Raw genomic sequence first — 12,959 nt, forward strand, 5'->3', positions numbered from 1 at the left:
CTCTTCAAATCACTTTCGATACAAGTTCACTTGTTTTGTGTGCGAAGCAGCTCATTTTATGCTCAATAACAATTAAATTAAATATATTAATTGCATTTTCTTATATCGATTTTAATATTCTATTCACGTTGGCAACATTAAATTATATGACAAGCTATAAGATTAGAAATGATTTATATGGAAATATATATTTGTGTTCTGTTGTTATAATTTGATTGAATCCAAGAGAAATATAACCCATAAAATGATGAAAGGGAAATTTCTTTTGAATTTTATATGCTTTCATTGATACATTGAAAATTTGTTAAGAAAGTAAGAAACACATATCAATGTTTAGAGACATTTTACATTTTGTCTACCCTTGTGGAGCGTATTATAGTTCTGTCATGAAATGTGTAACGCATAAAAGGAGACATCTTCGATTCCATAAATCATATATGTATATTCTAAATCAGCATCAACTGACGAGTTGATTTAGCCATGTCCGTCAGTCCGTCCATCAGTCCATCAATCCGTCCATCCTTCCATGCGTCCGTCCGTCCCTCTTCCCGTCTGTCTGTGTCTATGCGAACTAGTCTTTCAGACCTAAAGCTATCGTCTTGAATCTTTGCATAGGACCATCCTTCTGTTGGAGGCAGTACATGTGTTGGAACCGGCCGGATCGAACCACATTATCATATAGCATATAGCAACGATCGGTCGGAGAGTAGGTTCTAGTATGAAAAACTCTTTGGTTTTTCTATATATTTTAACCAAACTTGGCATTTATAATTTTCACCATGCTTTCTACATGCATGCAAAATCTTATAAACATCGGACTTCTATAAAATAGGCACGATCTATGAAAAGATAGTTTCTTGTTTGGCAAAGTTTTCGGTTTTGCAATATATTTCCCTCAAACTTAGCGTTTGTGAGCTTCACTATTATTACATATCTGGTTTGAAGGGTATTAAATCTTCGGCGTACTTTCTCGTTTATATTTATGAAGATATATTATAGTTTTAATATACTTAAATACAACTCAAATCATTATTTCAAACATAAGGCAGCATATTTAATATATTTAAATTAATATATATTTATATGTTATTTAAATATATTTTTTTTTTATTTAAATGTAATTCCCGTCGAACTAGCCATGCCCCCAAAATGGGCGTCTAGGCTTAAGTTCTCATGGAAAACACTTTTACAATCTGAATTTGGGTTAATACTAGCCTACATTTGGCATACATTGCTTTCGATATGATATTTTCTTATAGTATTAACAAAATAAAGCTGCAAATGATTCGGAATGCATTTGAAATATCAGATTTGATGAGCCTTTATTCTGAAACTAAATACGAAACGCGACGTGTGAGTCATGAACATGTTTTTGAATCTGGCGGCGAAATGCGTCGCAGTATTCATAATCGAATAACGAACTAGAAACGGTCTAATAAACGGCAGAGAACAGAAAAAACGAGAAAATGTGAAAATGAGAAATTGAGAATACGAGCTGAGTAGAGACATGATTTAAAATGACAAATCGCTAACGAAAACATTTTGTCTGGCTGCAAAGTGGCAAAGTCTGGCAACAAGATGGGGCCAAAAGTGAAGAGTTCAAACTGAAGGTGGAGCTGCCGCTGAAAAATGTACACACAGGTGAAGACTGGGATTGGGATTGGGATTTGGGGCTGGGACTGGGACTGTGACTGTGACTGTGACTGTGACTGTGACTGTGACTGTGACTGTGACTGTGACTGTGACTATGACTGGAACTGGTTCTAGGTCTGGTATTGGAGGTGAATGTGGTTGCATTTGGCCTGCGTTTGCCGCTTGTTGTTATTTATGGTTGGCACTTTGGATGGACAAATGGATGGATGAGCATATACAACATCGTATTTGTACAATTGTTGCGACACACACACACACTTGCATCAGAGCGACGTGCCAAAAATCAGGCAAACATACCACAAGGCACAGCGATTGGGAGCTTTGCGGGTGGAGGGGCTGGCAGCCTGCCTGTAAATGAGTTGGCATCATTAATCGTATATCGTTGTCACTGTTCCCATCTCTCTCTCTCTCTCTCTCTCTCGCTGTCTCTCTTTCTATATATACATATACATATATGTATATGCATCTGTCCGTCTCTTTTAAAAGGCGTCGCTTCGCGGCATTTTCATTGAACATTTTTCAACAGTCGCCAAATCTCTTATGAAAATTTCAGTTTTCCAACCATTTTCATTGCCAGCCAATTGGCTTTAAGGCTGAACGGCCCAGAAATGTGCGTACGTGTGTACGCGTACGTACACTATAAAATTAACAAGATTGCTCTAGCCGGGCGTGCCCCACTGATAGATACTCTGCTTCGCGTCTATCTAGCTGCCACTAAAAACATTCTTGCTCCCTTCTCAGAGCCTCTTCACGTTGCGCCACATTATGGAAATAACGTGAAGAGCATCGGCGTTTACAGTCCGATCTATTTGAGATTTAAAATAATGAGAGTCTTCAGCATTGAAGGAAATGTGGGCTGGATATGCATATGTATATCAAATTTGGTGCAGCTAGCTTTTATAGCTTTTGAGTTATGCTTAAAAAATCAAGCCTCCAAATCGATTTTAATCGGTATTGTCAAATTGGAGCGAGATAAAAAGAAGATAACGTATGTATATGTCGTTGCCAAGATCGATGCCGCAATATAGACGGACTCAAGAATATATATGCCAGACATTTGCACAAAGGCATGACCTTTCTTTACCCATTTTCGATGAGTGCAGGGCATAGAAATAGCAATGCTCTAGTCGAAATTGCAAGACTTGGAGTTACCTTGTACCAAGTTTTAACATTTATGGCAAACATTTATAATTTGAAGATGTTCTTATATGTAACTGCATATAAACTCTTGCTTTCTCTGCTATATAATATAATATATTTTGATTTTGATCTATTGACATGATAGTGCGGGGTTAAAAGTCTTCGGCAGCAGGTTAAGTGCTTAGTCTTTGAAAAGTTGGTATATTGATTGGTTGAGCCGTAGTTCGACTTCCAGAAGGCCAGAGGGTCTAGTCTAGGGTATGGACGTTGTAGTCCTTGTTGGCACGTATACAAATACAGAGAAAATCACAGTAAACAACTCATAGTTAACTTTGGAAAGATTTATAGAAGTTATAAACTGTATATACATATATATAAAATACCTATCTAATATACGTGCTCTCTAGTCAAGGAGACGAATATACTAGTTAATGGTAGATAAGGTTGACCTTCAAGACACAGAGTTGGGTCCTTGAACAACTTGTAAACACCGCTTTTTAAGAAAATTATGTGAATACAGGGTATGAATAAAATATAAAAATTAAAAAGAAAGAAAGGAAAAAAATGTGAATATCAATTTTAGCGCCGCCAACGGCGTCGCTTCGTGACGTCACAGATGGGTCGAAAACTTTATTTTTGTTTGTTTTATTTATTTGTTGTTTTTCTTGCCTTTTTTTTCTTTAATTTTATTTTATTAATATTAATTTATGCCATTTTTTGTTTGTCAACGACAAAGTCTTCGTGCCCGTCTCCTTGCTTACATATACATATACATATATATACTTATATGCGTGTGCGTTTTTTTTAATTTTTCCTTTTTTTTTACCCATTTAATATTTATTTTCGGCACAAATATTTCAAGCCAAGTGGCTCGTGTGCGGCGAGAAACGTTTTCACAAATTGTGCGCGCCGCTTTTTGTTCCGCATAACTGTGTGGAAATTTCGAGGCAACCTGCATCCAGTTGGTCGGTGCAAAAAACTTGAACGTCCTATATTCCATAATTCACCGCTTTCCTTTGCCTGCCTTTCATATATACATATATTTTTTTTGTATTTGAGGGGGGCAAGTCTATTCGTGGCAATGCCTGCCGCTGACCTTTTGCGGTTGGCCAACAACTGTCCGCCACCTGGGCAGGCGCCCGCTTTGGGGACAGGTTGTCATATCATATAAGGCTTTGGGCGTTGAGGCCTCTGGGAGTATTCCAGTTGATTTGCCAGCCAATTGGTTTAGGCACACAGGCATTTCGATTTAAATCAGCTAGAAAATTTGAATGTAAAAATATAATAAAAATTGCGTATGGATATGGAAACCAAAAACTTCATCGTCTAATTGAAGCTGTGCTGAATTCTGTGTTGCCATTCATGGTTTCAATTCGGGGGAAAGGGTCACTCAATACCAGCACTTATGAATCTATTTTCAATATATGTACACACTCATGTCGAAAATTGCACTACATGGTAATCATTCGATAGTTTTGGCCGGCAGCTTATAGGCTTTGAGCTAACCAATTCGTGCGCAAACCGCAACATGATAGAACGTTTTTCGTTCTCTAATTAATCAATTCGCTACTCTTTTGTTATTCGGTACTATTAGTACTCCCTACTATTGATTCTCGATACTTTAGGTATTAGTTATAGTTGTAACCCGCTACTTATGCTAATCTTTGCTTCTATTACTCTCTTCTTTTGATACACGCTATATCAATTACTCGCTATTTCTGGTTTTCGCCACATCTGCTTCTCGCTTCTTCTGTTAGTTGCTGCTTTTATTGCTCGCTACATTTATTACTCGCTTTCACTGTTTCTTGCAGCATCTGTTGCTTCTCTTGTTACTCACTACACCTGTTTTAATCGCTACTTCTATTACTCGCTACATCTGCTATTCGCTACGCCTGTTACTCGGTACTTCTGTTACTCGCTTCATCTATTACTCGCTTTATGTAATAGTCGTTACATCTGTTACTCTCTATATCTTAACCCGCTACTTGTGTTACTCGGTACCTCTACTACTCTCTTCTTCTGTTACTCGCTACATCTGTTACTCTCTACTTCTGATACTCGCAACTCCTGTTGCTCGCTACTTCTGTTACTCGCTACATCTGTTACTTGCTGTTTCTGTTACTCGCTTCATCTGTTACTCGCTACTTTTGTTACTCACTACGTCTGCTAATCGATCCTCGTAATACTTGCTACTTCTACCTTTAATATCTCATGTAGTCACTTTTCGCGGTACTCGCTACTGTATGGTTGTGCCACCAGGAGTGTGATAGCCGGGCAAGATCACTCTCTTCGGTTCCATAGCCTCACTTATCGCTTACTCCATGCGCTCATTTCATATTTTGCATGCCTGTGTGTTAAAGTGTTTTATGTGCTTGTGTGAATTGTAAACTACTCTCTCTAATATATTTTTCTCTCTCTCTCTCTTTCTCTCTTTTACAGCCATGGCGAGGATCTCATTGTAACGCCGTTTGCCCAAATTTTAGCCAGCTTACGTTCAGTGCGCAACAATTTATTAAGTCTGACAAATGTACCAGCATCAAACAAGTAAGTCGATTGTGAACTTGACACGCCCACTATACCATTCAATCATGACCACCGCGATCCGTGACAAACCAGCTAAGATGAGATTTCCACAACCCAGCCCACTCTTCAGCCTTACCTCTCCCTGACTCTCTTGCTCTTATATAGCTGTCTGTCTGGCCCTATCTGACTCTCCTTGTCTTGCTGCCTGTCGATGTCCCTCTCGCTCGCTCTCTGTGTGTGCTCTCTCTCTCTCTTTATCTCGCTCAATATCTTATTGTCATCTCACACTTTAATTAATCAAGTGGCAACTACAAATAACAATAACAAGAACTTGAACAACAACAAAGGCATAAGGCATTCATATATTCTTCCGACTAACAATTATTTTGTCTACACATGTATGTCTATGCATGTTAGTGTGTGTGCGTGTGTGTGTGTATTTGTAATTCCCACCAACACCCAGCCGCACCACACTTACACACACACACACGCACACTGACACGGACAAACACAGATGAATAAAGACCCACTTAAAGAGAAATGACGACAATGATGCGAAGAAATCAGCCTACAGTACTCAAAGGGCGGGTGGGGCAAGAGGCGGATGCGTGGGGTGGGGCGGGGAGGGGAGGGGCGGAGCGGGGCTGAGAGGTAGAATGAATGAGGTGTCGGGACAACGGTTTGTGTGGCACCGTGTTGACGTGCCAAAAATACCGCAAATAAAAAACCGTATCGTACAATTTATTTATAATTTTTCCATCGAATATGACGGAACTCAAATTTAGAACATTTTCAGTTCTATTGAACTGGGCAGGCAACAGACCGAACGGGGCGTGGCGGGGGTGAGGCGGGGTAAGGCCGAGTGAAGCGTTCAATGTTGTTGCTTGGAAGAATGTCTCTCTATATTTTGATGCTCCCATTGTTGTTGTTGTTGTTGTTGTTGTTATTGGCACCAATATCTAACCATCTAGATGTGTTTGAATGAAAAAAATAAATACCAATTAAATCCCGAAAATTGTTAACCCCTCGTAAAATCCCCCCACCCCCCCGTTAAGCCACATAAGTCCATGAGTATGCAAATTAAATATAAGCTAATCAATAATTTTTTTTCAATGTTGTACAGAAAACCACAGATTCTTCAATTAAATTTTGTTCATATTTTTTTCTCTCTTTCTCTCTCTCTCTCTCTCTCTCTCTCTCTCTGTTTCTTTGTCTATTGCTCTATATATATATGTGTGCATATATATATATATATATATATACTTATACTTATATTCTTATTTGTGTCTCGCTCGCTCGCCAAAAACGACATTTACTCGTTGTTGTTGTTTTAATGCAAACATTTCTAATTCTCAATGTTGTAAACACGTGTATTTCTTGCTGTGTGTGGTTGTAAAAAAAAAAAACAACAACAAAAAAAACTCTGTTAAAACTCTGTGTAACTCCCCTTGCCCCCTTTAACCCCACATTCCAACTGCCTGTACACCCATAATTCCGTGACCTTTTGCATATTCCAATATATTTTGTCAATGTTCTCCGTTTTTTCTCATTCTTTTTGATCGTTTATCATTTCTAATTTCTTGTTTATTTTTTTTTCGAATTTTGTTTGTTCTCTTGTTTGTTGTTGTTCTTGTACATGTACCCGTACCCGCACCCGTACCCGTACCCGCACCCATACCTGTACCCGTTCTTGTTTCTCCCAAATTCACAATTATTCCCACGCTATTCTCCTACTCCACCTATCTCTCTATCTCTCCCACACTCTATCATCTCCTCCCTCTCTTCTATCTGTTACTCCCACTCCGTCTCACTGTTTCTGTGCGTGTGTGTGCGTGCGTCTGTGCGTGTGAAAATCATGTATTAATCAAACAAGATCCAGGCGGCCAGCTCAATCATCATCCGGACGTGGCGGAAATGCTGGCGGTGTCCTACTAGCACAGGGCGATGAGGCCTACACACGCCTAGCCACCGATACCATTGAGGAGTTGGATTGGTGTTTAGATCAACTGGATACCATACAAACGCACCGCAGTGTCTCCGACATGGCATCGCTTAAGGTGCGTTTATCGATAAATATTTATCGATTTCGCTACTAATTCTAATACGATCCTTTTCTATTTTGCAGTTTAAACGCATGCTCAACAAGGAGCTCTCACACTTCAGCGAGTCCAGCAGATCGGGAAATCAGATTTCCGAATATATATGTTCAACATTTTTGGGTAAGTCCAGCTAAATCGTAAAAATGTTATATCGAAGTTTTCGAAAAACAAGTAGAAATAGAAAGGAGCAAAAAGATTATCAATACTATCGATAGACATTTACGATAAGTCGTAAGCTATCGGTGTCGATAACTTTACTGCTTTAATATTGAAATTAACGATAGCTACATAAACAATTGATGATAGATAACAGTGAGCGGTGTGTTATCGATAGTTTAACTGCGCATTTATGTGTTAGTTGAAGTCGATAGTATCGAAGTATCGAAAGGGTTTCGTCAATTGTAGCATTCGTAACCGTTAACCGTCCTAATAAGTTCATAAATTCAGAAGTCTTTCAATGCTATCGATAAAATCTCTTTCATAATAATCGCCTTGCAATATAAATCACCGTTTAACGGTTCAAGCACTTTTCTATGGGGAAAGCCACTTTTCCGAACTAAATCAGTTGGTTGGGAAATCTTTTTAAGTCCATATCAATGGCAACAACAAAGTGTAAGTCCAATGCAAATGTACTGAAGGATGTTCAAGAGCTTTCACGGGTTCAACTCCCTTCTGTCTGCAGCTGATGACATTTCTATAGTTGTTGTTGTTGTTGTTGTCGCTGTTCGGCGACACACAAAAGTATGCAATAAAATCGCATTAGCCACAGAAAAGGTCAAGTAGCGACAACCCTGCCCCTTACCCCCTTCCACCAATTAGAACTAGGTAAAAAACAAAAACAAAAAAAAAACCACGCGAAATCGAAAACTTTTGTGAGATGCGAGACGCCAACCAATTGCGAGAGAAAAGTGCACAGTTATGCACAGCGAATAAATGGAAAAGCAGCGAGTAAAATCCAACAAACTGAAGAAAAAAACAAATAAATATAAAAAATAAAAGAAATGCGTGCCAAAACAGAAATAATAAAACTTAAGTCAAATCCGGCGAATTGAAAGTGCAAAATTTAATTATGCAGAGCAGCATAAAAACAGATGAAGTGGAAATTTCATTGTTTAACCTAAGAGCCCAACAGCCACGCCTGCCAGCGCCCACCTTAGCACAGCCCGCCCCACCCGCCTTCTGGCTATTGGAGGAAGAAGAAATAAAACTAGGACCACGTTTGACGCTGCCTTTGCCGCAGGACGTGCACAAACAAAGGTGCAAAGCGCAAAGGCAACACACGGTCAAAGCAAAGCAAAACAAAAAAAACAAAAAACACCAAAAATAAAAAGAGTTAAGAGAATGTAAAAGGCTTTGGGGGCGGCCTATGCCTAAATGTGTGGGTGTGGCCAAGCATAAGGTGGGCAACATATTTGCACATTTGTCCATATTTCTGCTTCGCTGAGCTAAGCCAAAGCCGAACTGAACTCAACTCAACTCAACTCAACTCGGCTCGAACTTAACTTAAATGGCCAAGTTGCCAACTGCCCAAAAATGTTGCCAACTGGCCTCGCTCGCTCGCCGCACCGGGCCAGGCCTAAACTGGCTTTTTCTGCCCACCTTTGCGGCCACTAGCGTGTTTTTGTTTTTGTTTCTTTTACGGCCCTTTGCCTTTGGCAGTTGCTTTTGTTGTTATTGTAGTTTATCAAGCATAAAATCGCATTTCACCCAAACCTATCTCGCACCTATGTATATGTACACACACACACACACACACGCACGCAGGCGGCCCTAATGTCCATTTGTAACACTTCATTTGAAACAGAAGCAGCTGCCGCTCGCTCGACCTAAAAGTCACACAGGACCAGGACAACATAAATGCGTCGCCCAGTCGATAAGTCGACTAACCAAACCGAACTCACAAAAAAATCAACAAAAATAAAAGAACGGCACACCGAATATTCAATGCACTTGTAGAAAGGGTTTTTTGAATAAGGCTTTCAAGTAGAAGTTTAAAACTTGCAATCAAAAAAAAAACTTGCAACTGAAAAGTTGTCCATGCAATAACTCATTATTCAACGGATTGCTACTATAACTCTATAGGATATAATATATATATATATATGATATAGTACATATATATGATATACATGGTGTATATATCAAGATATGATATAGTAAGCTAATTTTAATTATATTTTGCTAACTCGCAAGGAGCAGGACACAGCCAGAAAATGCCCCAAATGTGGAAATATGTGGAAGAACAAAAAAATTTCAGATACTAATTTTTGACCGATCTATCCTATGTCAGCTAAATAATATAGTAATTCGATCTGGCCAATTCTGACATTTCAGATCTATGCAAAGTTTTATTACAAGACTCTGCAGACGGACAAGGCTATATCGACTCGGCTGTTGATACTGATCAGAAATATATATATACATATATCTATACTTCAGAGGCTCAATGATGCCTTCTTCTATGTGTGACACGACTGTAATACCCTCTATAAGGGCATACAAAGAAAACAAAAACAAAAATAAAGCCGTGCGGCCACCGTGCGTATACGTGATGTCCACGAAGCTAACTGCGATTGCGAATGCGGTTGGAGCTTAATTGAAACAGCTTTGCAATACGAACACACACACATGCCTTTAAGGGAGAGAGGGAGAGTGAGAGAGAAATGTCTCGCGGCTGTCGCATATGTTAATCAGCCAAATCGTTGAGCTTCACGCGGGCAAAAATAAAAGCTTCGACACGGATTTCAGATTCAAAACTCAAAACCAAATCGTAATCATATGCAAAATATGTACATATGTCTGCATATACTCGCATCAGTGTGTCCGTATGTGTGTAAGTGTGTGTTAGTGAGTGTTAGTGTGTGTGTGTGTGTGTGTGTGCGTGGCATTAAAAACAGCAGCAGCCAGCTGAGACAGCTTTGCGTCGAGTTAGCGCCGTGGGGCAGGCGAACGATGTGTCATGGATAGGATACGTGCAGGTCTTTCTCTATGTGGATATGTGGGCGTGTCATGCTGTGTGCATTTTAAAGACCACCACCAAAAGTCATGCACAACCACGACAGGCAGATACCCTATGTGCCATCTTATCGTGGCACAAGCACTTTGAGTGCAACTTTTCATCTGCCTTTAAGAATTCATTAACAAAGAAAGCTCGTAAAATATATTGATGGCTGGCAATATTTTCAATAGATCGAGCAGCTGTAAATAAAATACATTAAAATAAGTAAGAGGCCCTAGCCGAGAGTTCCCGACTAGGGGATACCCTGGACCCTCCTCTACCAACGCCAAATGCACATACGAATCTTTAACCACTTGAGAATTACAAGCAAAGAAAGATATTTTCATTTTTGTATGCATATATGCATTTTGTGTGCAATTTGTATTTTTCAACCATTTAAAGGGTGTCTTTTTGAATGAGTTTGTTTTTCTTTTAATTTGGTATCAACGAGTACCCAAAACTAAACTTTTAGCTTAGGCCCGTTTTGCCCCCTCCAGATACAGCTAAAAGCACAGCAACAGATACAGCCACAACATTCGACAAAATACAGAGTAAATGCAGAGAAATGTAATATTGCGAACATTTCGTATTCTCTCTTTACACTGTACTCAGTAGCCATTCGTAATCGGGTATATTGGCATTCCTCATTTGTTAAGGTCTATATACATATATTTAAAAATATATATACTCCTCATTATTAAGAACAGTCAGACAGATCTTTTACTATTGAAACTAATGACTACAAATGTGTTTTGTTTCTATCACATTTTATGCTTACAAATCTTTTTGAGTATCCAAATGTTTGCTTGGATATTCATATAGATGTACATATCCTTGGCAGGGTATCGCCTAACTAGACTAAAGCCTTCATACATGTTGCTGTTATTGTCTACAGACCCATTCAAAATTCGCAATCTGAATAAATCTTAATCTATGCACAAGCAATTTGCGTTATTGCTACACTGAGAAAAAAAACCAGCAAACCACGTTACGCCCAAATGTAGGCAATGCAGTGCGGATTGTAAAGTTCGAAAAAAAATGAAAGAAAGCCATTTAACCAGAGCGTAGTCATCTATGTAGGCCATCAAGCGGATCAGCAATGGAAAGAAATTTAATTCATTTTTAACACATATTTTATAAAGCCTGCCTTTTTTCAATTGCCAATAGATAGTCTTGATCGCTTTGGTTTATTATTTCAAATTCGGAGTTAAATGACACGCGATATGCCAATGAAACATGTCTTAAAGATTTGGTTAAATCAAGTCAAATCTTGGTATGAAATATGAGTGTGGCAATACATACATGAATTACTTGCAATTGCTGCCCCTGAAAGTATGCAACAATTCAGCTTTCATCTGATTTTAAATATCGTCTGCGCTTCGTGTTATCAATGGCAGCTCGAGGATTCACAGGATCTAACCATCGCCACATTTGCAGATGACACTGCCATCCTACCACTGATGCCCTGCATCAATACCTCCACAAATTTGATTTGTGGGCTAAACGTTGGAACATTGGCATAAATTTAAATAAATGCGCCAATGTGAGCTATGCGCTCCGCAGAGATACATGTCCGGGAGTTTTCTTGAACATTAGTTAACACATCGCAAGTATCACAGGAGCCCTGAAAAGCAGATTAGGCAAATTAAGATGGCTGCTGAACAGTAGCAATGCGCTATCTTTAAAAAATTTATATAGACAAACTACATAATGCGACTGGGAAACCATCCAAATCGTCTTCGTAGGCGCCTTCTAAAGAGGCGTAGAATTGGAGGAGTCCGAATGCGGAAGAGATTGCGGAGTTCTCATCCAATCGATCTCCCAGATCGCTTTATATAGTCACCCGACTTAATAGTGGACTAAGTAGTATTATAAATTTGTATATAAATTTAATTAAAGTTGTTTTCATATTAACAGGAAAACTAAGAAAAAATAAAATAGTTATCAATGGGAATTTACATTAATTTTCCAATATCTATTTGACTGAGTGATAATTGTTGTTTAAATTTAATTGTTGTTGTTGTTGAAAATAGCCAAGACGCAAAAGATGGGTAGGAAAGTGAACTTGATGAAAGAAATACTTGAGCCGTGCAAAGCCGGGTAGCGCTCTCTAGTACCAAATATTAATTTATAGTACTTCCAACTAACCTCTGTACTTTTCCTTACCATTGCAGACAAGCAACAAGAGTTCGATTTACCCTCGCTGCGCGTCGAAGAAAACACAGAACACACGGTCGCACCGATCAACCAGCCATATCGCAGTCGATCGCCGCGCGGTCCGCCGATGTCACAGATCAGCGGCGTGAAACGGCCATTGTCGCACACCAACAGCTTCACCGGGGAGCGTCTGCCCACCTTTGGCGTGGAGACGCCCAATGAGAACGAGCTGGGCACCCTGCTCGGCGAGCTAGATATGTGGGGCATTGAGATATTCAAAATTGGCGAGCTGAGCTGCAATCGTCCGCTCACCTGTGTGGCATACACCATATTTCAGGTAAGACAGCCAATCGAATATCCAAGTTTCAAAATAGATACTTTTAAGCATA

General features: G+C 39.3%; 1 protein-coding gene across 16 annotated transcripts in view; it reads left to right on the plus strand.

The window, feature by feature from the left end:
- Positions 1–12,959, plus strand: part of dnc (phosphodiesterase dunce) — a 144,333-nt gene that overhangs the window by 126,430 nt on the left and 4,944 nt on the right. For 10 of the 16 annotated variants that reach the window (XM_064700698.1, XM_064700700.1, XM_064700702.1 and 7 more), the window contains 4 exons: positions 5,233–5,337; positions 7,190–7,373; positions 7,442–7,535; positions 12,588–12,907. In XM_064700698.1, coding sequence (XP_064556768.1) covers positions 5,233–5,337; positions 7,190–7,373; positions 7,442–7,535; positions 12,588–12,907 — 703 coding nt within the window. Of the gene's footprint in view, positions 1–4,074; positions 4,252–5,232; positions 5,338–7,189; positions 7,374–7,441; positions 7,536–12,587; positions 12,908–12,959 lie in introns of those variants that run through there. The other 6 variants (XM_064700699.1, XM_064700701.1, XM_064700703.1 and 3 more) reach the window with 3 other exon arrangements.

Source organism: Drosophila montana, unplaced genomic scaffold (genome assembly GCF_035044405.1).
Source record: "Drosophila montana isolate Dmon_TW-CO22-7 unplaced genomic scaffold, ASM3504440v1 contig_1853_1, whole genome shotgun sequence".
Classification (NCBI taxonomy): Eukaryota; Metazoa; Arthropoda; class Insecta; order Diptera; family Drosophilidae; genus Drosophila; species Drosophila montana.